Source organism: Falco rusticolus, chromosome 6 (genome assembly GCF_015220075.1).
Source record: "Falco rusticolus isolate bFalRus1 chromosome 6, bFalRus1.pri, whole genome shotgun sequence".
In the NCBI taxonomy this organism is placed as follows: Eukaryota; Metazoa; Chordata; class Aves; order Falconiformes; family Falconidae; genus Falco; species Falco rusticolus.
Window position 1 is genome coordinate 73,555,121 of NC_051192.1, and position 24,196 is coordinate 73,579,316.

At 40.7% G+C, this 24,196-nt stretch overlaps 1 protein-coding gene across 17 annotated transcripts; it reads left to right on the forward strand.

The window, feature by feature from the left end:
• On the forward strand, positions 1-23,852 carry BEND6 (BEN domain containing 6). Of its 17 annotated transcripts, none has more exons than XM_037391880.1 (12): positions 2-139; positions 2,458-2,656; positions 3,613-3,766; positions 9,344-9,448; positions 12,641-12,869; positions 12,983-13,128; positions 13,631-13,729; positions 14,099-14,276; positions 15,726-15,943; positions 17,276-17,468; positions 19,218-19,356; positions 21,854-23,852. In XM_037391880.1, exons 5-12 carry the CDS (start codon positions 12,674-12,676, stop codon positions 22,119-22,121), a joined length of 1,437 nt encoding a protein of 478 aa, XP_037247777.1. In that variant the 5' UTR covers positions 2-139; positions 2,458-2,656; positions 3,613-3,766; positions 9,344-9,448; positions 12,641-12,673; the 3' UTR covers positions 22,122-23,852. The 17 variants fall into 17 exon arrangements, with proteins under 17 accessions (XP_037247792.1, XP_037247777.1, XP_037247781.1 ...); XM_037391884.1 differs by lacking the exon at positions 9,344-9,448 and adding an exon at positions 6,644-6,879 and having other exon boundaries at positions 3,613-3,754; XM_037391881.1 differs by having other exon boundaries at positions 3,613-3,754.
• The last annotated feature ends 344 nt before the right edge of the window (positions 23,853-24,196 follow it).

Below are 24,196 nucleotides of genomic sequence, written 5' to 3' on the forward strand. Positions count from 1 at the left end.
GCCGCCGGTGCCGCCGCCGCCACCAGGAGGGAGGAAGGAGCACGGCGCAGCCCGCCGCCGCGGGGACTCTGGCCGGGGCGGCCGCTGACATCACGCGCTGGCGCTGCCGCAGCGGGAGGCGGAAAATGGCCGCTGCGAGGTACCGGGGGGCGGCTGCCCCGCGCGGGCCGGGGACCCCCGGGGGCAGAGGGGCTGTCCCCGCCGCCGCGGGGGGCAGCGGCCAGTGGGGCGCGGGGGCGATGGCCCGTGCAGGTCGGTGCGCGCTGGCGGGGGCCGGGGGTCGGTAGCGGTTTCCCCGGCGTGCGGGCCTCGGGCCCGGGCGCTGATCGCGGCCGGTGTCGCGGCAGAGGGGTCGCAGAGGAGCGCAGTGGGAAGCGTGAACGACATGCAGCCCGACAGGGTGACCTGCGCCCTAGTGCCCACCCGCGTTTGTGATGCTGGGACTTAGGCGGCAGCGGGCTGCGGGGGGGACGGGGCAGGGGTCCGGGGCGCAGCCCGGCAGCGGTCGGGGCACAGCGGGCGGCGGCCCGGAGTGCAGCCGGGCACCGGCTTTCACACGGGTGCGTGAAGGCGCGCACCGGGCGCGGTGCCTGCGTGCCGGGCTGCGCCATCTGCGCCCTCCGCCGCCGCGGGCGGGCCCCGGAGCAGCCGGCTGGCGCCCGGGCTTGGTGCGGCGGGAGCCGCTCCGGAGCGGTGCCGTGCGTGTACCCTCTTCCTGCAGCGAGCTGCCACGTCCCGCAGCAGATGTCATCCCCGGTGCCTTTCGCTTACCGGCCGCCGGAGCTGGTGCGTTGCATATAGCATAAAAATCCTGGCATGTGCACGTTCCTAATGCAGATAGTAACAAGACTTTATCTCCGTTGCTACTGCTGCCCCTGTAGCTGTTACTTGGATGATACTCCGTGCTTTCAAAGACTGTTTCAGAAGTCTTTGGAAATACGGTTCTGAACTCCCTCATTCGACTAAACACAAAAAAATCATCTGCTGTAGGTACGCCCTGCTGCTATTTTGCAATATTTGCTTGTGTTACCGGGGGAAGGTCAGGTTGATTCGAGGTGAAATTCATACTCTCTTCATGCACCTTTGATATGAACCTATAAATCTGAGGAACATTTCTGAAACTTTATAGCGACAATCTCTGTGAAAACAGTGGAATAATATTGGAATGTTACTGCTTTATATGACTGCCTTAAAACTATATAGAAAAGCTTATGGGCAAATTTGAATTAAACAACAATATGCAACCTGGAAGGACAGAGAGGGAAACGTATTTGTGGCAGCTTAAATAAGAACAGGAAAATTTATCTCTAGAATACTAAATTTATCAGTGAGCTAGTAACATTGTAATGCTTTACTGTACCTTGATGTCAGGAAAATCCATTTTCATTCAAAGATTCTCTTGATACCATGTGGGGGGGGGGCTAAGTAAAGGAAGAAAAAAATTGTTGGCTTTTAGATCTGTAATATTTTATTCCATGAATTTTCTATCATTTAATACTATATGCAAACATAGCGAGCCAAAGCAGTCTGTCATATTAATTTGTAGAATGGAAAGTTGCTACCTCACAGCCTTTGATTTAAAGCTCTCCCTCACTGCCTGGGAACTGACATTGCATCACGTGGTGCAATATTGAAATCTTTCCTAATACCGCAGTACACTGCAGTAAAATGGTTTTAATGCAGATTACCTGGAGATTATTCAAACGGTTCATGTTACCTCACCGTAACATGAAGCAAATCAGTGTGATCCTCCTGGCAACGTGCTGCCCTGCTGCAGTGCTTCGCTGCAGTATATTGCAGGAGCAGGAAACTTTTCGACACCTTTTGCTCTGCGCTGATTTATTGTTCCAGGATGGGATGGTAGAGGAAATGTAGCACAGCAGTGACTGCATGGTAAATGGCAGAGAACTGAGAGGGAACAGTTACTTTCACATTGTGCTCGGGTAACAGTGCGTAGGAAATGTTTGACGTGCAAATCTCTGATGTTAGCGTCTTAGTTTAAGGTTTATAGCTTTTCCCTTCAAAGACTTAGAGCGCATTGGTGTCCTGAGGATAATATTTTGCCAAAAGGATAAAATAAATTTCATTACAACCGCTTAAATTTTTTTTTCAAATGCAAAAGAGAGTACAGTTCAGTACAAGAAATGCTGACGTGATTTTTCAGAGAGCTACTGCTCCAGGCTTCTGAGCCTGTCTCACGTGTATACTGAAGTGCTGCTATGGCTTTATATTCATTACTGCTCTGTGTTTGTTATATACTGGGGGGGGGGGGGGGGAGTTGGTAGTCTGGTTAAAATGTTGCTTGCATGGTGAATAAAGTGTAAGCTGCTAAGTTATTTCCCATTAAAAATAAGCAAACTGTATATGAGTAGATTTTTCCCCCCCAAAAAAATAGTAAAAAAAGCAAATAAAAGAAGTTTTATATGTATAGCATTTTTACTCTAAGCTTCTTTACAGGATGTTTTTCAGAGAACTCTTCATAAATTTTAAGGATGATAAACAGAGAAGAGAAAAGGAATGAAGAGAGAAGGTTAAGCAAACCTCTCAGCTGAGATTTGACCTCAGAAGGAGAATCCTGGAGGTGAAGCTATTTCATAGAAGAGGAAGTAAAAGAAGGTAACAAAGTCTTGACGCTGTGACAACATTGTGTGGAATGGTAAGGGACATCAGAAAACAGATCAAAGTTGCTGAGAGGCTGAATTAAGTCCAAAAGGGTTTTATAATCGAAGAAGGCAGCCGTTGACCCTGTAATAAATAAGGAGTACTGCTGCCATTTCAGGGTACACATGATGTGGCCGTGCTTTTGTGGAGATGCGAGAATTGTTTTGATGGGGATCACAGGCAAACGGAGCAGCGACAAAGTCGTGAGCATAGCTGATGTTTTCACCAGGAGGCTTGGAAGCAGCCTTGTACTTGAGCAACGCTGAGGAAGGAGGTGGCGATAAGTACTTGGGCAGAGGGATGAAAAAGGAAAGTTCTGCTTCAGAGACTCCGCAAAAAAGAGGCAGCCAGCAAATGTTTGGCAGTGGAAAGGGACAGTACAGAACAGGAGGATGTTTCTCTGGTTACAGTCACTCTTGAATGCAATTGTTTACCTGTTCTCCCAAGTTGCATGAGAGAGGGGAACAGTATAGAAATTATGTCAAACTTCTGCAGTTTAATGGAAGAGCTGAGCAGGCAGTATGTTGTAGCAGCAGCAGCCCTCTTGCAGGGAGACTAGGCAGTGTTGACCTGAAATATTCTTTCAGCCAGTCTCTCACGATAACCTGTTCTGACTTAGCAGCCTTGCCCAGCAAGGCTGAAGGCAGAGACACTTTCTTCCCTTTCCCTTTCCCTGTATGCAGAACTGCGGTATAATTTATGGACTAGTGCATCATATGCCTTGATAATTTATATGAGGTTCAGCAACACTTTTAAAAAGAAACTAACAATCCTAGCTAAGTACCGTGGGCTAGGCTAAAAGGACAAAAAAAAAAAATGGTGAAAAGAAAATATGACAGTATTTTGAGTAGAGAAACTGCGTCTGCAGAGATCTGCTGACCTCTCCCAGTGTGAGCCATGGGATTCAAGGGCATTCCACAACTCTGTAAAGGCACCTCTCTGCTCCTACAGATACAGGCCTTGTGGACCTCATTTTGCAATTATAAGAATCCCTGTATCAGTGAGGTGAAAGAAAAAGGTCACATGCTAGATCTGGTGATGTGGACATAGGAATAGGAGATGGCACATGATACGATTTCAGAAGAGTTGCTGAGTAAGTGAAAGGGTAAGATTATTTTCTTTCACTGCTGTGTAGGTATGCTCTAAGGAATGTGATTCTACTAATTAATTATAATTAAGTAAAATTTTATGCTTAAATGACTACTTAACTGGTTAGAAGGGTTCTCTAATCATCTAATATTTATTAACAAAATATTTAGGTTTTTTCTAATCAAGCAGGAACCAAAGTAAATACAGTAAAAACCAAAAAATCAAGGAAAGTAAATACAGAAAATTTCATAGTATCAGAGTCTTATCAACTTCATTCAGTGACTTAATTGACTGTCCCCCTCAATATTCTACTTCACGGGTTGTGTTCTGTCCTCGGTGTGCTTCCTAGCAGTTTAAGCATGATGTATGAGAAGGTGTTGTGGGAGTTTCTGGTAGATGATTAAACCTTCTAAAATGCGTTCTTCAGCTGAAAGAGTAACAATTTCCCGCTCAATATAGGCATCACATTTCAAAAAAATCTGTTATGTGAAATGTTACATTGTGAATTCAGCAAGTTTATTGTAAATCATTCTGCAAAACTTGTGAAATTGTTTGCTCCCTACAGTTTGTATGTTTGGAAGGCACGCTAGCATTAGTTAATTCTCACAGTATCCTGGAAATTAGGTAAATATGTATTATTATTTCGGATCCTTTGAAAAGAGAAGCTAAATTGTAAAGGTTGTTACAATTTATCCAAGACCAATCCGTGCGATTCCAGTGCTACAGACTAGACCCCTCCATGACCAGAACATTTTGCCATCTGCAGGTGTCTTATGTGACCGCGTAAAAGCAAATTCCTGCCTCTCTATATACGTAGAGGTAATTGTCCTTATTTTGCAGGTTCATCAACTCACACAGCTTGAATGTTTTGATTCCATCTGTTTATTAGACTGAATGTAAATCGAATAGAGTATGAGCCATGCAGTATGTGCACTCATGGCTTACAGTGTTGCTGGAAAAATGCTGGCAGGAATTCTGTGGGCATAAATTGACTTTGCAGACAGAGAGGTTGATCTTGAGCCTAGATGGAAATATACTGCTAAAGCTCCTATGGCACTTCTTTTCTTTTTTTTTGTTACAGCAGTGGTGTGCCCCTTTGTCCTTGGTTAAAATTTGCTCTGTATTCATTTTTGGCAGTGTTTAATGTAGCAGTTGTCAATCTGAACGTGGCCTTGCATCCCAGAGGAAATTGCACTTCATTAGTATTTTAAGTGCATAATTGGAAGTTGTTTAAGGATTGTTTCAGACCGATATACAACACTGGTCTTTCAGCTCTTATATTAATGTATAAAGAGGTTGAACTACATATGCTGAAAAGACATTTAATTTTACAGGAGGGGGAAGAATAGCTCTAATAAGGTTTGAAGTTGTTATCCTTGCAGGGAAGATGCCTTTCTGTCAATTCTCCTAAATGCATGCAGAACTGCTTTTAGTTGCAGTAATATTCCCTGGAGTAAGAGGACACTGTATATGCCTTGTTCTAGCTCGTGACCTTTAATAGTAATGCAGATATTATTTCTTTTTTTAAAACTGGAGATCGTCAGGTTCATTCCCTTCTACCAACATGCTGCAAAAGCAGAACAATTGAGGAGGAGCTGTGGAGTAAAAGAGCAGGCACTTGGAGTATTAACCAGGCATGACTTCTGTCATCACTCACCTATGACAGCCAGTAAAGACATATGAGTACAGATAGTTAAGATGCCGCTAGAGTATTAAATACTGACCAGAACTCAAGCCTGCAATTTTCTAGCTGCTATTTCACTTCTATGCTCTTAGAGCTGAAGGGAAAATGTCACTGATAGTAAACCTTCAGGGCAGCACAGCTTATCAGAAGATGTAAGATCGCTTACACCACCTTATAAAAAGAATAAGATGCATCTTATAAGCTCACTTCAGGTTGTCAGTGGGTTGGTTTGAACAAGTCCAATTTGAAAATATGTTAGTTGCGTATGGAAAGTATGTTTAAAATTTTTTTAGCCTTTTAGGAAAAGGGTATTTGACTGCTTGAGCTGTTACGTGGAGGAAGTGCACGGGTTTTGCACCTCAGCACAGATTTGCATGTGGTCACATTTTCCCTAATGATGCTGCCTAACCATGAACATGGTCTTTAACCTTTATAATTTGGGAGCTGTTAAGATGTGTAGCGTTGAATTACCCGAGCCAGGTTAGAATGACTGTGGTCAAGTGTTGGACTCTGCAGAGGTGCACTGACTTGTTTCTCTTCCCAGGCTACCTACTTACTTCTCCGAAGAGTTTGGATATATTAACCTGCATGGGAAGAGCTTTCATGTGACTGTTCAAATTCCTGTAGCTTAGGTATCCTATCCAGTTCAATAAATAAACTGGCTTTTGTTGGTCTGTATAATACATTTTGTTGAGCATGGCATTTGAGAACAAGCAGATCAAAGTGGGTATCAGTTTTCCATCTGTCAGCTGTGAAATAGCTGTTTAATAAAGATACTAATCTGTGATGTAGAATTAAGATAACTTCCTACATCTTGTTATTTGGCATCTTGTTATCTTTATGGGAATCTTAAGTATGGGATTAAAATACAGATAAAAAAATGTATGTGGTTTATAGGCATGTGAGGTATCTGAGCTCCTATTTAAACTCAGTTCAGTCATTGGTGCCCAGAGAACAATTCTCTTCCCTAAATAAGTGCTTAGGGCCATTTGAGGTGCCTGGAATTAGTAACCACCCTCATGAACCTGCAAGAGGGTCTAGGCCCTATAGGAGGTATGTGCCCATCAGAAGAGGCAGTTAGAGGCCAGGTGTAATAATTTATGGTATCTTAGATTGCACTACGCATTTATTTTTAGGCAACTGAATTAGCACTAGAGCATTTGAAATAAGCTAAATTGCTCTCCAGGGAGCTCTAATTGTGTTCAATAGGGGCTTGACTCTTACAACTGTTGGAGTTGATCAAGGCTGAGACATCTCCAAAGGGACAGCACTTGCGATAAAAGACCTGTGGGAGATCTGCACTTCTGGAGTAGCAGCTGAAGGCCAAGCAGAATACCAGAGGACACTGGCGCTAAACATCTATGTTTAGGAAGCCAAATGGATCCCTAGATCTCCAGTGATTACAGTGGTAACTTAGATACCTGGTATACCAGTGACACCTAAGTGTAAGCATCTTAATCTGGAACTGAATCCAATACTGAAAGCCCAATAATGATGCTAGGTTGCTATCTTGAAATTTATTAAAATGAATACCATGTTTCACTTCTGGTTGAATAAATTATTAGTTAGATCAAAATGGTAGTACTTCTACACATACTAAAATAAATTCATTATTCAACCTTTCCTATCACTTGGTATTACAAATAAAATCAATGGTTTGATGCAAAAACTGGACCTTTTCTAACAATCCTTTTCAAGCTTTTGATATAAGGGCTTTGGAATATTTAGAAATTAATATTATTTTATAGAACTTCTAGGTTGCTAACAGTCACAGCTTGGAGGGCACTACTGTGAAAGACAGTAATGGCTGCGTTAATTCCTTGGGCTACTCAAACAGATTGTTAGCGTGTGGGACAAGGTGTGAGCCCAATTCTGTCTATAATCATGTAGATTGTAAATGCTGCTGAGGATTTGAAGTCACCAAGACAATCTGCGTAAGTAAGGCCAAAAGATGTTGCTTTACCATGAATAGCATCACTTCTTAGAAAAGTGTCTTAGATTATTTTATAGCTAATCACACCAGGACGGCGATCTACGGTCAGGAAGTGACCTGTTGGATATCAGTAATAAAAATCATGTAGTTTTTATCCTTCATGTGGAAGACAAGCAGGATCATTTCTAGCCTTTATAGCTGAAAGTTACGGCAATGTTCTGATAGATGCTCCCCCAGATTTCCAGCTGAATTTGGAACACAGTGATACTGATGATTCTGGAAAATCTGTGTGCTGTATTTCTCAGCTGAGAGCAGCAGCTTTGTGCTTTCAAGTCATATTTTCCCATAAAATGACTAAGATATCACACTGTAAATCTTTCGAGCAGTAACAACACTTCTGCATTCTTCCAACGGTTCCTAATTCCACTGAAATCATTAGTAAATCTTACACTGGTTTCAGGGGAATAACATGAGAGCCCACAACAGGGCATATAACATTTAAATATGCTCATGTTTTCCATCATACACTTGCTACAGAGAACTGGGAATTTTGAGACTTCAGGGCAGCCCAAGAGTTTTACACCAACATTGTGTTTAATGTCCTGACAAGTTCAGTGTAAAATGCCAGTCTTAAGTAACACAAACCGAACCTGTGACTACCACTTACTATGCTGAATTGGAAATAAATAGTTTTGCTTGAGGTAGATGAATTTCTAGCCCAGTAAAGGTTGGGTTTTGGGTTTTTTCCAGGGAAAACTGGGATTACTGAAGCCTGAACTTAGAGGATAGATAATATAAAATGTTAGTACTTTATTATAGATTTGTGTTGCACAGTTGTGGTACAGTTTCTTATTTTGCTGAAATCAGTGGCAAAGCCCTGTTTTAAGCTGGCAGAATCAGACCCGTTGAGTGGGCATACAATCTCATGTTGTAAATTTGTAATACTTTACACTGCATTTACTGAAAGAGAAATAATGATCTCAGCATGCCATCTGCCAGCTCTCTGGCTGAATGGAACAGACTATGTCAGTCAAAGGGTGAGATGTGTCTTTAAATGACTCTTGTGGTTCTTGGAGGGTTTTTTCTTCTGTTTTTTTGGGTTGCTTAGTAACAATATTCTTTGTGCAAATTTGTAGCATCTGTGCAGAATGTGAGGTGTTAACATGTGTAAAAATTAAATAGTCCAATTAGTGTTTCCTCTGCAGAGCTTTGAGATAAAATGATCCTTTCTTTTTTTTCCCCTACCCTCTACAAATTACCTGCTTTTAGAAAAAGAAACGATAGATTTGTGTCTTAGAACTGAAAAATCATAAATTTCCATCTCCCTACTTCTCAGTGTAGCTAGTGTTTTCAAATGGAGAATATAGCAGAATTAAGTAACTTGCAAAACATCAGTGGCTTCCAAAGGTCATATAATTCTGTCTCTGTGGTTGGTAGCTGCACACAGGGTAATGTCTGTGAACAATTATATATCTGCCAATTAAACCACTGAACAAAGCACTCTGTGTCAGAAAGCTTACTTGATGACTTGCAGAACTGTGTTAGAAGGATCTGAAACAGAGAACCAAATACAGTTTAAGAGACTTCATACTCCATTCTTTTGGCTCCCTATAGCAGAAGATCTGCTAGAATCTACCCTACTATTCAAAATCCATTCAAATATAGAAAAAGCTTATATAGGACGGGTTGGACCAAGCCAGCTTCTATAAGGAGACATACCTAGCCCTGTATAGTCACTGAATAGTCAGTGGAGAGAAACAGGCTCTCCCAGACAGTAGGTCATCTACTCTCTTTTAGACACGTGTCTTAGGGTGAGATGAATCACCTCTCTTTCTGCAGTGACTGAACCAAATGTGGCTAGACAACCTCTCGCTTTTAAGGCAGTAGTGGTTTGGTAAGATGAATCTCATTCCCCAAGATACCTTTTTTCCCTGATGATACAGTATATTTTGCCTTTGATCTGTCTTGGCAAACAGAACATTTTAGAGGGAGGCATCTTCAGCAGTCCTGAATCAGGACAAGGTTCACATTGACTCCAGTGGGAAAACAGGATGAGAAAACACTGCAGGACTTCTTTTCCAGTAAGTGAAGTATTTCGCTGTTCCTTTTCCTCATTAGAGACATTTTGTTCTATCTTTCCATTTTCTTTAATCACTGGCTAGAGACGATGCTAGCAGACAGTTAGGTATTATCCCCAGGGCCCATGGACTGTCACAATAAATTCTGTGAAAAGACACAGTTTGATTAATGTCTACTGCAGGAGCTGAAGCTGTAGCTCCATAGCAGAAAAATACTAACAATCCACTATCGCACTCTGTTCCTCTTATTTGGCAACATAATTTCATCATTTTCTCTGTAATGCAAGCAGTTGAGCTGATGGCCAGCAGAGCCACAGCAGAGGAGAGGGGACGTGGCCAGTTGCTGTTGCTGCCCCGCAACTGCTTTCCTGCTTTGGTCCCCTCAAAAGCAGCAGGAGCAACACGACTGAGCATAAGCCTCAAAAAGCTGCCAGGAGGCTTTTGGATTCCTGGCAGGAGCTAAAGGAGTGGATGAACCCCATCCCTCCTCCACGACTATTTGTGAAATCTATTCCTTGTTTCTCTCAGCATCCTATGTAGCTTATATTTTAACTTGGCAGCTATTAAGTCTCTTGGTGAAATCAGTTTAGCTGTTTACTAGTACACCCTCCCACCACAGGCAAGAATCTTGACAGCTCAAAAAAGCTTTATAGATAATGTAGACAAATTGCTGGGCTCCAAGTCCTGCCATGACCATAGTAAAAATTGTTCCCAGCTGTGAGTGGCAGGATGGATTTTCATGGCTCCAGGTTCCTGTCTGGTGTAAACACTGCAGGGGGTTTTGCTGGCCATGTGCTTCACAGTGTCTACCAGTGGCACCAGGCTGCTGTCGTGGGCTCCACACATCCACAAGTCCACATGTCCTTTGACTTCATTAAGCTGTGTAACACATACGCAAGTCTGATACTTTCCAAAAGCTGTCGGACTTACTACTGATGTGCGCAGTGTTGGCACAGCCTGGATGTGAGTAGCCCCAGTGGGGTGGGGAATCATCACTTGCCCTCCATGCTGTGAGCAGCCTGGGTGTTCAGTGCATCCCTGGAAATCCCAGGCTGGCTGGCTGACCCTGTACAAGGGCAGACCACAAGAACGTCCCATGGCTCAGGGCATATTTATCTCAATAGAAAATGAGAGCATACAGACTGTTAGAGGACTACAGGGAAACATTAAAAAAATACAGAAGCCAGTCAATCGGCTGTTAGTCTTAGCACACTGGCAGCTCTGATTTTGCTGCAATTCTGTTGATCTTATGTGGGCTTTTAGAAGGGTAATAAAGTAGCTCGCAACTGCCAAGGGTCAAGGAGGGGAAAGCTCAAAGTACTCCAGTTGAGAACTGAAGAACTGGGTGATGGGGATCGCTGTGCTGGGTTGATCAGAGGAGGCAGAAGTTAACATCTTCATGCCACATGAGAAATGTTAAGCTGAGGTATATACTCAAAAGCATTATCTGGTATACCGTTGTTCGGACAAACATGCCATTTCATTTTGGACCTCACCTACCCCTAGTGAGATCAGTGCTGAAACTTTTCTTTAGGTTCTGCTTTGTCTATATGTTTATTCAGTTGAATGATCCCTGTCTGGTATGAGGGTCCACTCGCAATGGATCAGTGGCAGAATGATGCCTCCAGTGATTCATGCTAGGCATAGATATTCAGGCTGCTTCCTCTCCAGAATTTATATGGGACGGACGTTTCCCGTTCTTTCTAACTCTCTTTAAAGAAAATTAATGTGAATTCTTGCAGTCCTCTTTCTTCAGTAGGGCAGTACTTAACAATCCTACTGCTATCACACTCAACATATTCTGCATAAAAGCATGATTTAATACTCTCTTTAATGGTGATTTCTTATGCCACTTGCCTCATTGTATCAGTAAACATGTTGATGAGAGCACAGCTGGTTTGGTTTTTTTCGAATTAACAAGTTCAGCCCTGTGTGGAAAGCCAGCTTTGTTGAGGTGTAGCAGAGACATGGTGAATAGCGGTGAGTTGGGCTGCTGCAAACAAATTGACATTGCTTAGAGCACTGCAGCCAGACTTTCTCACTTTGACATAATAGCCCTGCATAATTCTCCCCTCCTAGCTCTGAGCTACCTTTTTGACAGCCTCTGAATGAGGCACTAGATTTGCTTCCGACTGATTGAGGCCAAGTAAATCACAAATCACACTGTCACATCTCGGAATTCATGAGTTTTCAGCTCTGTAAAAGGACTTCACCTCTACGAAATGACAAACTAAACCATATGTTTGCTGGAAAGATCAAGGTTTGACAAAATCAGGTTTTCTATTTATTTGTTTTAAAGTAGAAAACGCCTTCTCTGAGTATAATGGAAACAAATGAACCGGTTACATTTCCAGTAGACGTTAATGTATATTGTATTTCATACCTTTGTGTAAGGCATATCAGCTTAATTAGAAAAATAAAGCACAAAGTATGACTTGTTCCCTTCTCCCAGTGTAGAACTTCAGTGCTTTAAAAAGCCCAGAAATGGTCCTTTGCTTTAAAAGTAGTGTTCTTATGTAAACAAGGGATTTAGCTGTATATTTGGGTTTGTGTTCTTGCTGCTATTACTCTTTATGAAGCAGTCCAGCTCTCTTCCAGTCCTCAGCCTGTCATTTCTTTTTGTACGTCAAGTTTTCCACTGCCAGAATGTGTCATACCAGTCAGTTGTCCTGGGTTGTTGTGCGTTGGTTTTCTGTGCCTGCAGTTGTACATCTTGCTGCCTGTGACATGATTAATACAGCCCTGGAAGTTATACATCCCTCTTAATAGCATGTTATAGCTAGTATTTTCCTTCATTCTAGGGAAAGTTTTTGTCACACCAGTATCTTTTAGTTAGAGGTTGGACTGAAAACTTTTGTTGGGGCAAATGTAGTAGTAATAGAGATGCCAGCCAGGAGATGGATTAGGCATGGTAGTAATACGGAAGCAAGGGCTCTGTGAGTGAAAGCTGTTTTCAGTGCATAGTTTTGGAGGCAAATGTCTGATGTACATGTATTGAGCAGACCGTCTCCCATCTTTCAGGGGAGATTTAATATGCTGCTTGGCTAGTTTTCACTTCCTTATTCAGGATATTTGCAGACAAGGTAATTGCCAATATCCAGGAATAGGAGGGTTGTTTGAGGCTTTTTCAAGTATTCTTGTAACATTCCTGTAGCATGACATGGTAACAGCTGTTTTTCCTATGACATCCTGCAGGCAGTGTCTGTGTGACAAGGAAACCCCTTAACAATGAAAAAATTCACACTGTTTGATTTTGTAAATGATAATTCACTGCAAATCGGAGAGACTTCGTGGATACAGGACCTTCCCAGTGATGACAATGAGCTAGAAAGACTTCTGAAACCAAATGAGCACGTGCTAGTAAACTGGCCTGTGGGAGAAAGAAAGACAGAAAAGCATCTGGTGAGAGTTGTGTACATGAGTGGTGAGTGCAGTTCCAGAGCACTGGATATTTGTCTGATATGAAATTTTAATCTAGCTGTAAGGTATTGCTACCTGGTTTTCTGTGTTTTGGCCTTTTTTTTTCCATCACTTCAGATGACCCCCAAGAGCTGGTGGAAATGATGCAAAAGATATTACAAGCAGATGAAATTACAAAAATACAAGTCCTTGGAAAAGGCAAGAGGAAGAGGATAGAAATGATATTCTCAGAAAGTGAGGACAGTGACTTGGATAAAGAACAGGTGAGTTTCTGCTGTCTTTATGTGCCTGATAGTGGTAGACCCATAATGGAATGAAATAGACTGTAATTATTGATTCTTCACTATATAATCCTTAGTAAAGGAATACAGGCAGCCTTTGCATGGTACCTTAGCACAATAATCTGTCAAAGTAATTAGATAGACCAATAGATTTTGTCTTTTGCTATTTAAAGAGAAAAGTGTTATTCAAAACTTGGGTGATCTGTCACTCCATTACATTTTCTCCCATAAGACAGAAGTCTGACTACTGTGTATGAAAGGGAAGGGACCAGGTTTTCTGAGTTTTGCATTGTGCTGAGATGTGCAGCCACAAAATGTGGGGAAAGAAAACATAAATCTTAACTAAAAGTTACAAACTTATTTTTCAAAAATACTAACGAAGAATGTCAAGTGCACAGAGAATAAAAATTTATGGCATACCATGAGATACTGTAATGAAAGGCTCCATAGGAATGCAAGGGCACTATTATGCTCTTGTTTGCAGGGGAAGATGATGAAGCATATAAAAAGAAAGAAATCATTGCAGGCATCTACTCCTACCAACATCCTGACTCAACTTGAAACATCTTTAATTAACAAACAGGTAAACATCCCATCTTCAGCAATTTTAATGTATTAAGCAAAAGCAAACTGAAATATATTTTTTTAGGGGGTGTAAGACTTTTTAGTGAAGTTAATGGTTCTAAAGACTCTACCTTGGAAAACTGGTGATTGGAGAACAGAGAGAGAAGTACCTAACAGTTACATATTACACTGACATTCCATTTTTAATTTTAATAGGAATGGTAGTAGCTCTGTTGAGTAACAGCTGTTCTTAAAATGCACTGAGTCTTTATACATTTTGTGTACAAAAAGAATATTCTGATTTAGCCAGATATTTTAATATTTGTTTTAATGCCTTGATTTTATGTTGTTGTTGCTCTAGATCAGTTTTGGTTTTATTTTTTTTCAGAGGGAATCATATTCAGGAAGCAACTTTCTGTACAGTGAAAGTAGCAGTGATGATGAAGAGCCTTTATTTCAACTATCCAAGGTAGAACTGTGTGCCAAAATAAAAAGTCTCAAGAGGAAGCTGACAGACACCATGAGAGAAAACTGCCGCCTAAGGCAGTCCCTGGTGATGCTTCAAGGTAAAGTCAGGGGAAATATTTGATGAAGAGGAAAGCCTGAAGGTCATGAAAAGCTTGATTTATAAGAGGCCATTTGGATGGGAATTATGGATGTTCAAGCACCTGACAGGATCAAGGCCTACCATTAGCATCAGAGTCTTTGATACATGGCAACATTTAATTCAAGTAGCACTTAGAAAAAAACTGTCTTACATGGAGGCCATGCAACTGAAGAGTTAGAAATGGAAAAATCTGTCTAGAGCCTGTCAGTTGTTCCCAAGAGAACTTTCTGTATGCTGTGTATAACTATCAACTAAGCTCAAATACTCCACTGACCAGTCCAACTCAGCTTATTTATTAGCAGTTTTTCTAGGTTTCCTGAAGTTTTATTTATTCTTGAATTATTTCATTTCTAATTACTTTGGTGCCTTCTTATTACTGATAATCTGAGTTAGTTCCAGGTGCAACAAATTTAGTACTTTCCCAGAGATGAACCATTTTGTTCTTCTATAAATGAATCTTTCATCACTTAGTGGTCGTCTCTGAAGCCCCTCTTACTGGTCCCTGTCCCTTACCCCAGGGCAGCTAAGACTGAATCCAGAATTTCAAAATATTAGTGAATCAGTAAGGTTTAAAGAGGATTTGCTCCTTCCCTTGTCAGCTACATCACACCATCCCTAGGCAGCCTAGTATCTCTGGGTTTTATTGTCATATGATTTTGCAAGTGCTCGTCAGTTTAATTGCCCACCTGATTCCATTGCACATGTTATTCAGCTTGGTTTGGCTTGTTCATCTCCACCTTTTTGAATATTATTTTTAAACATTTTGTTAGTGTCTGACAACTTCTGTTACACATCTAGGTCCATTGGCCTCGCATCTTAAGCACTTGTATTAGTCTTTTACAGAATCACTAAATTACAAAAAATACTGTATCTTGCTGATCCTTCATCCCTTGCATCCTTTTTGCTCTGAATTGATTCTTCTTAATGGACACAAAAGTTTATATTTTAAAATAAATATTACTTGGAGAAAAGGTTATTTAAAATATATTCTCTATAGATCAAAAAAGGGAAAAAAGTCTATACAGTCTGTGCAGCTTCTCTGAAGAAAAAAAATCAGACATTTCTTAGCCCATATTCAATAGCTTTATGGACTTGTAGAGATTTTGAGATAGCAAAAAGAAAAAAAAGAAATAGCCTGCTTAGTGCCATGGCTCTTCTTAGCCTTACAGAGAACTGATCTATGCTATTCTACAAAGAGAGGCCAGATCTTTGTATGGGCAGGGACAGCGGAACAGCAGGAAAACATTGGAGAGAATAGGAGAAAAGTATGTTAAAGCATCTTTGCTGACTACTTTGGCTCTTTTGCATTATGACAGGAATCTAGTGGCAAAAAATATACATGCTTATGTAGTTAAGAGTCTGAAAGCTTCAATCACTATTTTACCCCTCAATTTCTATTTGATTTCAGTGTTGCCACAGGCAGTCACCCATTTTGAGGAACTGGTAGGGATGGCTGAAGCACTGCTCAAAGGGGGAGTGACGTCATCTATGTCCAGTCTGCATTCACATGCGGTTTGGAAAGCATCTAACAATCCGTTAGCAGATTCATATGCAACTATGCATAGTAACTCCCCCTCACCCATAACTTTGAACGTGGAAGATGAGGAGCAACAGACTGAAAAACAGGTCAGTTAAAAGGCAATTTTAGGCATAAAATTAAAAATGTATACAGTACAAACTTTACTGGTATAGTATAACAAATATAAAAAATAAGCATCAGTAAAAATAATTATATCATCATGCAGTTGATGACATGACTAATGAGCTCTTTTTGTATAGAAAGCTCTTTCCATGAGAAACTGTAGGCATAATTCAGTGTGCTGGTATATTCAAACTTGCTTTGATTTTGCACATCTGTGATTAAGTGCAGAATGTGGATGCGCAAATTAAATACCGAGATCCAAGGATAAATTCCAGCCTAATGTTTTGGATGCCAGAGGGGAATGGTAGTGTTTCAAAGAGAGTCTAAGAAAAATACCAGCAGTACATTTAAACTGTTAATAAGTAAATGGAGAATGGTATGTTTCAGCTCTTCTTCCAGACACTGGCCAGCACTTAAGTAGAAATACGCATATATATGTAGATACAGAGTAAAGATGTTCCCCTATTCTCTGTAATTACAACAGAGCATAACTGAGAAATCTGAGGCACAGAGGTTGTACATGAAAAATATAAAGATGTAACCAAAAGAGTAATTCCAGCTTCTGCATCCACAATTTACATAAACATTCTTATGCACTGAGTCGTGCGAGTCAGTTGAAACCATTCTTGCATTCTTGGGGTCCTAAAACCCAAGGAAATTATTAAGAATTACCAAGGTATAATGTTTTGACTGAATATTGCAATACACAAAATTTGACCAAACATCTTCCAAAGAAATTAAAAGACCTCATTTTCTAAGCAATCTAGCCTTACTTAATAGAAGTAGCTCAAAATCACCCATTAGGAGAGTTCTAATACTTAGGCTGTACAACCACTGCCTGTAGAAGTCACTCTTAAAGCTCAGGACCAGACATCACAGTTCTTAAGGCATGTCTGCTCGGAGGCAGGAATATTAGCTTGGGCATAGTGCCATGCTCCTGAGGCTGTACAGAATCCACACCAGAACTGGACCACATCCAGTCTGCATGGAGTGCAAGCGGAAGGATTTAGATAGGTCTGAACACGTTCTGTCTCCACTAGTGAGTACTAAGGATTGCTCGGTGAAGTGTTTGCTAGGATGAATGGGGTCCTTAGTCTGCCCCACACTTGCTTCTGAAAAAAAGCAACCTGCGTGTATAGTTCCAAATGTTGAGTGGTATGCAAATGTAGCACTGATCTCAAGCATGCAGTTCACAGAGATTACTTTTGAAATTGTGGTTTAAAAAAGAAAAATCAAAACAATATTTCAGAGGTAATACTATATAATATTTCTAGAAAGCTGCAACCGTTATGCCTATGACCAATTTTGTTTTCCAGTTCAAGATCGAAAAGTGGCAGATTGCACTTTGTAACAAGAGCAAACCTCAAAAGTTTATAAATGACTTGATGCAAGCACTTTATACACATGAATACATGGCTACACACAGCCTGACAGGTGCAAAGTCCTCCTCTTCAAAGGATAAAGCGGCAAAACCAGCTATGAATCAGAATGAAGTTCAGGAAATAATAGGTGATGACTTGTTAACATTATTCAATGTGTCACTGACTTGACAGAGGACTTTCTCTGAGGGGGGGGGGTGTAATGCTTAACAGCTGGTCTACTCAGGTGATGTGCTGTTTCATATTTCCTTTTTCAGCTACATTTTAACCCATCTGTTACAAATACCATCAGTGTGATGCTAAGTAGTAGTATTTCTACCACGTGAATTTTGTGGGGTTTATTTAAGTGGCTAGTGCAATGATATTGTGAATTTGTTTAGCCTTTGAAAGGTTAATCTATAACAGACAAACTTGGAGCATGGTGATAATGGGTAAGGGAAGGCAAAGAGAGGACATACTTGGATCAAATTGAAAATCATGTCAGCTATATTCTGAAGTTACTGAATGTTATGAATTCTGACATTTTGAATAGCGCTGGAGGGAAAATGAGACAGTAAGTATAGAAGACAGGAATAGCGATCAGAGAAGCAAACAAAATTTGTTTTATGCTGAGGTTCAAGGCAGAAAATGTTTGGTGCGTAGGAAAGAAGTAGCAGCTTTAAAGAAAACAGTATTTTGTGAGCACATAAAGCTTGATTTTTATTGGATTCATATAGCTTAGTACTTAAACAACATAGCCTAAATTCCTGTACTAAAATCCCTCCCCTATTGCCATTCCCTCGGACTTCCCCAGTTCTCTAAGTTCCCTTCCCAGCTTAGCTCCCATTCCTGTACCTTGGTCCAGTTTTATTGAAGTTGACCAGCTGTTTCAAAAGTTATCAGTTGCAGAAACCTCTCTTCTTTAAGAACCTAGCTAGAGAAACAGACCCAAAGTCAAGAGGGAGAAAAGGAAAGTGTATGTAAGATGGTGAAATATATTTAGAGGCAGCAAGATGAGACTATTTCAGAATGATGTCTAAGAAAAATTAAAAAGATTTCATGGGATGGGAAGAATGGTTGGACTGGATCTTAATAGTCTTTTCCAACATAAATGATTCTATGATTCTACTAGGGACTTTTCTGAAGGTAGATTCTGGGGAAAGAGTCTGTGGAGAATTTAGTGACAAAGGGGAGCCTATAGAGAAGCCAAAGGAGCCTGTTAAGGGAAATAAGAAGACTCCTGAATTCAAATTGAAAAGTGTCAGCATTATACAAGAGAAAAAGAAAAGGAAGCCTGGGACTTACAGGACTGTAGAAAATGAGTTAGTGGATCAAATTACTTAAAGATGGAAACTGTAAGACTTAAACATGAAATGGAAATGGGGAAAAATCAAGGGAAGGGAAGGTGATGGAGAAGACGGGAGCAGGAATCGCATTCCTGTGTCGAGTCCTGTTAGCATTGCGTTCAAAAAAGTTAGCCAGGTAAAACAGAAGGGAAATATTTACAGGATGAGACATCACCTGTGAATGAAAATCAATGAACAAAACTTGTAAAATTCAGAGGCATGAGGAGTGATGAGGATAGGAAAAGGACTCTCTGGTCAAGAACAGACCAAAGGGAGAGAGGATGAGCAAACCAGTCATTCACTACAGGAAGCCCTCGTGGCCCTGGAGTTCCCTTTGACTCTGCAAGAGCAGGCACAATGATATGGAAGGCACAGAGAAAAGCAAGAGCTGGCATATGCAAAATCTATGAAGTAGTATGTAAAGACAGCCGAGTAACTAGAGCTGAAACTGAAGTAACTGGAAATTTCAAAGATGCAAGAAATGCATTTTAGATCATGCATCTGTTGTTTCCCTGATTTGGAGGTCATATATATATTGTCTCTTTATTTTGCAGGAATCACAAAACAGTTGTTTCCAAACACAGATGATGCTTTAATTAGGCGAATGATGGGACAAAAACTGAACAATTGCACCAAGAAGCCAATTTTAAGCAAAGATCTTAACTCAGGTGCTTTTCAGAAGCATAGCTTCTGGTAAGTCTTAAAATTATAGACTGCAATGTGTAATTCCATATATTACCCTGTGATAACAAAATTTAAAAGCAATCTTAAAATTACTATGAAGATATGTGTTCATATATGCATTTCCAAGTAAAATATTTTCATAACCTTGTACAAGTACATAATGCAGAAGCAGCCCAGCTTAACATTACAGTACAAAAAAAGTTGTTCATTCTAGACAAAGCAACACAAGGCTATTAAATTACGGGAAGAGAATACAGACGAAAACACATGGAGTTAGTTTGATCAGTATGTCTATTTTAGATCTGGCATTATTTATTTTCCTTATTATTCTCTGTAGGCTTACCAGAGACCCGTCAATTCCATTTTCATGTCACCTCTTGTGCCTCAATTAACCCACAAGTAAAGATAAGGAAAATCACACCTCTTTTGTGCCTACTGATAAAACTACTGCACAAGAGCTAAATTGGCAGCCTTTTACTGCCACAAGAGTCTAAATTATTGGGGCAGAGCAATTATTTAATAACATCTTACTTATCATGGGCATTCTTATCTTGTGAGCAAGACTGGTCTAAAATTGCTGAACTCATCCCTGTTGTTGGTGGTCAGCTATTTGTATCGCACTATTTCCACATATACTGAATGTACATATCACAGAATAGTTGAGGTTGGCAGGGAAGGGACCTATATATATTGGCTAGTCCAACCCCCGCTGCTCAAAGCAGGGTCACCTAGACCAGGTTGCTCAGAGCCATGTACAGTTCAGGTAAGTATCTCCAAAGGTGGAGACTTCACCTCTCTGGGCAACCTGTGCCAGTGCTCGGTCACCCTCACAGTGAGAAAGTGTTTCCTGACGTTCAGATGGCACCTCCTGTGTTTCAGTTGCTGCCCATTGCCTCTGGTTCTGCCACTGGGCACAGAGAAGAGGCTCCACCTTCTTTACACCCTCCCATCAGATATTAATACACATAGATAAGATCCACTTGAGCCTTCTTGAGGCTGAACAGTCCCAGCTCTCTCAGCCTCTCCACAGGAACAGGGTAAGAGATTAAAATCAGCGAGACAGGGAGAATAGATTTGCCCTTACTTAGACTTTCCATACTGAAGTAATACTTTGCCTCTTCCTAGTTCAGTTCTCTCACGCATGTTTTAAAATCCGTATTTGCAACTGTAAGACATTTCATAGCAAAAAACCCAAACCAAAACAGCAAAAAACCCCCAAAAATGAACAGACAAAACCACCCCAAGCTATTTGACTATGTTACAACACAATTGTTTGAGAAGTAGCAGTGCTTTACTACTAAAATTCCTCAATAAGCCACCTGGTAGCACTCCGTGGACCACCAGTGGTCTATGAATTACTACTTGAGAAATACTCAGATAATATGTATTGGAAGAATCTACATACACAGGTTTTCTAGTCTGGAAACAAATACACCAGCCTGGCTAAAATACAGTTTACTGTGTTAATGCTTTTCTCCTAGATATGAGAAGGCTTGGTAAAACAAAAGTCCTCTGTATTTGTAACATACAGTATGCATTAATTCACTGTAGTATTTTCCCTTATCCTTGACAGGTAGTAAAAATAACAGTACAGAAACACAGACTTTGTCTTTTTTGAAAGTATCAAATCAGAAATATTTGATATTTTAAATCTTTATCTTCCTCAGATGAATCCATAAATTTCTCTGATTCCTGAGTCTTCTCATGTACAGACACAATATTCCTGAAGCCTTGACAGGAGGATCTTGAACTAGCGTTATAACAACTCTGGGTTGTTTTTTAATATTGCCTATAGACCTTTCAGTTTAAGCTTGATATTTTAAACATGTCTTTATGTCTGCTATTGATAAGTGCTTATGTAAAATCCAGTCCAACATCCATTGAAAACAATGCATATATTGCCTGCATAGTCCCTCTTGAATGGATGCTTATTAGAATGCATTTACAATGGATTCATTTTACATCTGTTAATTTCCTCACTGTAAAAGCATTTAAGGATCTTGTAAGTAATCATAATAACAACAGTGTTTCCTTTAACTCAGATACCAGTTTTCTCTGTAAGAAAATCAGGATAATGTAAAGGTGCTCGTAATCCCACTGTTACTCCTTCAGTTCACCTTCCAGCAATGAAGTACAGAGAGAGGTCAAGAGAAAATCCTGTTGTGTGGTACCTTTAGTAACAACTTACACACAAGTTACTAACTTTTAAAACTGGTGATACTGCAATTTTTATCTCCTCCCTTGCTGCTCCTCCTTCCTTGCCCACCTTCTCTGCCTTTTCCCATAATGCAATTACAATTCAAGAGAAGGAATTTGGAGTCTAATCCAATGAGACAGGCAAGTCACCATCTCTGATCCATAAGGCTGAGGTGAAACAAGGAAAAGGGGAATGTGTCAATGAAGAAAACTAACTAATACACAAACTCTCCTGCTCAGAGACTAAGAACAGTAGCAATTGCACATTTAATGTTAGGATCTCAACCTTAGTTACAAATTGTCTCAACAGTGGTTCAACAGCTGCTCCTCAGGGCATCATCTCTTCGGCTGTTCCTCCCAGTACACAAGACCAGCAGGATGATGATTCACCAGCTGCTAACACCCAAATTCAGCAAAGCGACAGCCGCCTGACTCCTCCACCTCCCACCCCACAAGGCCAGCAGGAGTGTTTCAAGCCCACCTCTTCTAAGGTGGAGTCTCATCTCGCCAGAAGCTCACCTGCACCCTCTCCCAACCAAGGTTGCAGACAGGATCTCAGGAATTCAGACAAGGAATAACAGAAGGTACTTCACACCAGTTCAAATTCTCAATGGCGCTTAAGGAGTAGTATAAAATAGAAAAGAAATAATATCTAAATGGCCTAGCAACAGTGGACAGAGATACTGCAAGCAGAATAGAAGCCTGAGAACCATTTACTCAAAATCCCACAGACTAGAAAAAAATGAGGGCATATTAATATCTTTGGCTTCAAGGTATTATCAAATATATGCATGTTATGCAGTCATTAAAAATATAAACTTGTTCTGAAGAATATAAGTAGAGTTCCCCTTAGTTAGAAAAAAAACATTATTTAAAGTAATACCAAAAGAATGTGTAAGAGGAACCTCAATCCCCTTGCTTTCACCTTGACAGCTGATAGAAAACTGCTTTACTGATCAGAGAAAGATACTGCATATTAATACCAAAAAGATAGGTATGAAAAGAGAATAGAAAAATTTCCTAGTGAAATGAAGACTGTGGCCAGCACAGGGTTAGAAAGCACAGTGCCACATGAGCAGAGAAGAAGAAATAAAATAGATATTTAAAGGTGCTGGTAACTTGGACAGAAGAAATCATTCTTAGAGCAATGAAACTGCAGCTCTCAAGATGTCTGCAGGAAAGCAGCAGCTCATTTTTAATCTCTGAAAGTTGGAAAGGCAATGAAGGAAGCCATGTTCCCTTCCCTCAGGGAAGAGTCCTCCAGGATAGCTTGTTTGGTTGTTGAGGCCATGGCTTCTCACAGGCCTTCTGCTGCTGGTACTCTGCTGGTTTGGCAGCCCTCACTCAGTCTTATTCCCTGAACATCGGGTCCATAGGATAAGGGTGCCTGATCCTGCCAGTTGGGAAATGGAGGACAATTTCCTGGAAATTACTAGTAAAGGGCAGAGCTGCCATCCCCTACTCCCTGTGCTTTGATTTTGGTATGCTACCTCTTAGCTTAGAGTGTACAGGTAGAGTGTTCCTCATGGGACTGGGACCATACAAATCCCAGTAACTGGACAGCTCCTCTTGAGACCTGACACCACTGGTCCCAGGGAGCAGCTGGCAGACACACACCCTGTGATTTCCTGAGGAGGAGGAGGGAAGCTACATTTTTTTCCTTGCTGACTTGATTTCAGGTTTACAGTGTGCCAGTAGCATGGGAAGGAGAGAACACTTGGATTATACCTTTCATGCTTGAGTGTACTTCTCCCAGAACAGAGAGTACTAATAATTAGATCTATTTCATACATGGCAAACAAGCAACTAAGGAGTCAAGATGGAAAAAAAACCAAACAACAAAGCTAAAGAAACCTAGCTAGATTTGAGGATTTTATAACTCAGGAGGTTAAGGAAATAAATTAGAAATAATATTAGGGTGAATGCCAGGAAAAAAATCTGAAGATAAGGTTAGCAGCCGAATACCTTTAAAGGGAAATGCTACAAACCTAAACGTACTAGAACAATACACTAATAAAATGCACTGCGGAGAAGACTTGTGTGTGGGCTGGGCTGTGAATTAAGTGATCTGCTAGCCTTTTTCATCTCTCATATCTATCAGTTCCTTGCAGATAGGATCAGGATGAAAACAGGCATGAAATATTATGTAAGTTCTATCTCTGGTTATTAACTACCATCTATCAAATGTAACAGATGATGCTATTATGTACATTTTGTATATGTAATTGTATGTACAGCATATAAGAATGTATATAGTTAATCATATTTTTTAAGCAACTTTCTATCAAATAAAATGAAACATTACTATGTCTTGGTTCTATTTTATTGTTCTTGCTGTCTTCTGGGCTTTTTCTTGTATCAGCCCCTGTTGTACACTAACATGTAAGGTTGTTCACTTTTTCCCCTCTTTAATAACTGTTCTGAAGCCAGTTTCTGTAAAGCTCATAATTTTTAGCTGGGAAAGGGGTTGGCCTGCCTTACAAGTGCTCTCTAACCTTGAAGTTGTCACAGCTGATACTGAACAGCTGCAGCTGTTCTGCTGTTCAGGAGGTGTAGAAGCACTTGGGCAGGTACATGGAGCCAAACATGAGCGGCTGCTCTCCCTGTTGCTGGTGGACTGCAGATCACACTTGATGCCAAAATGGCACAGAGT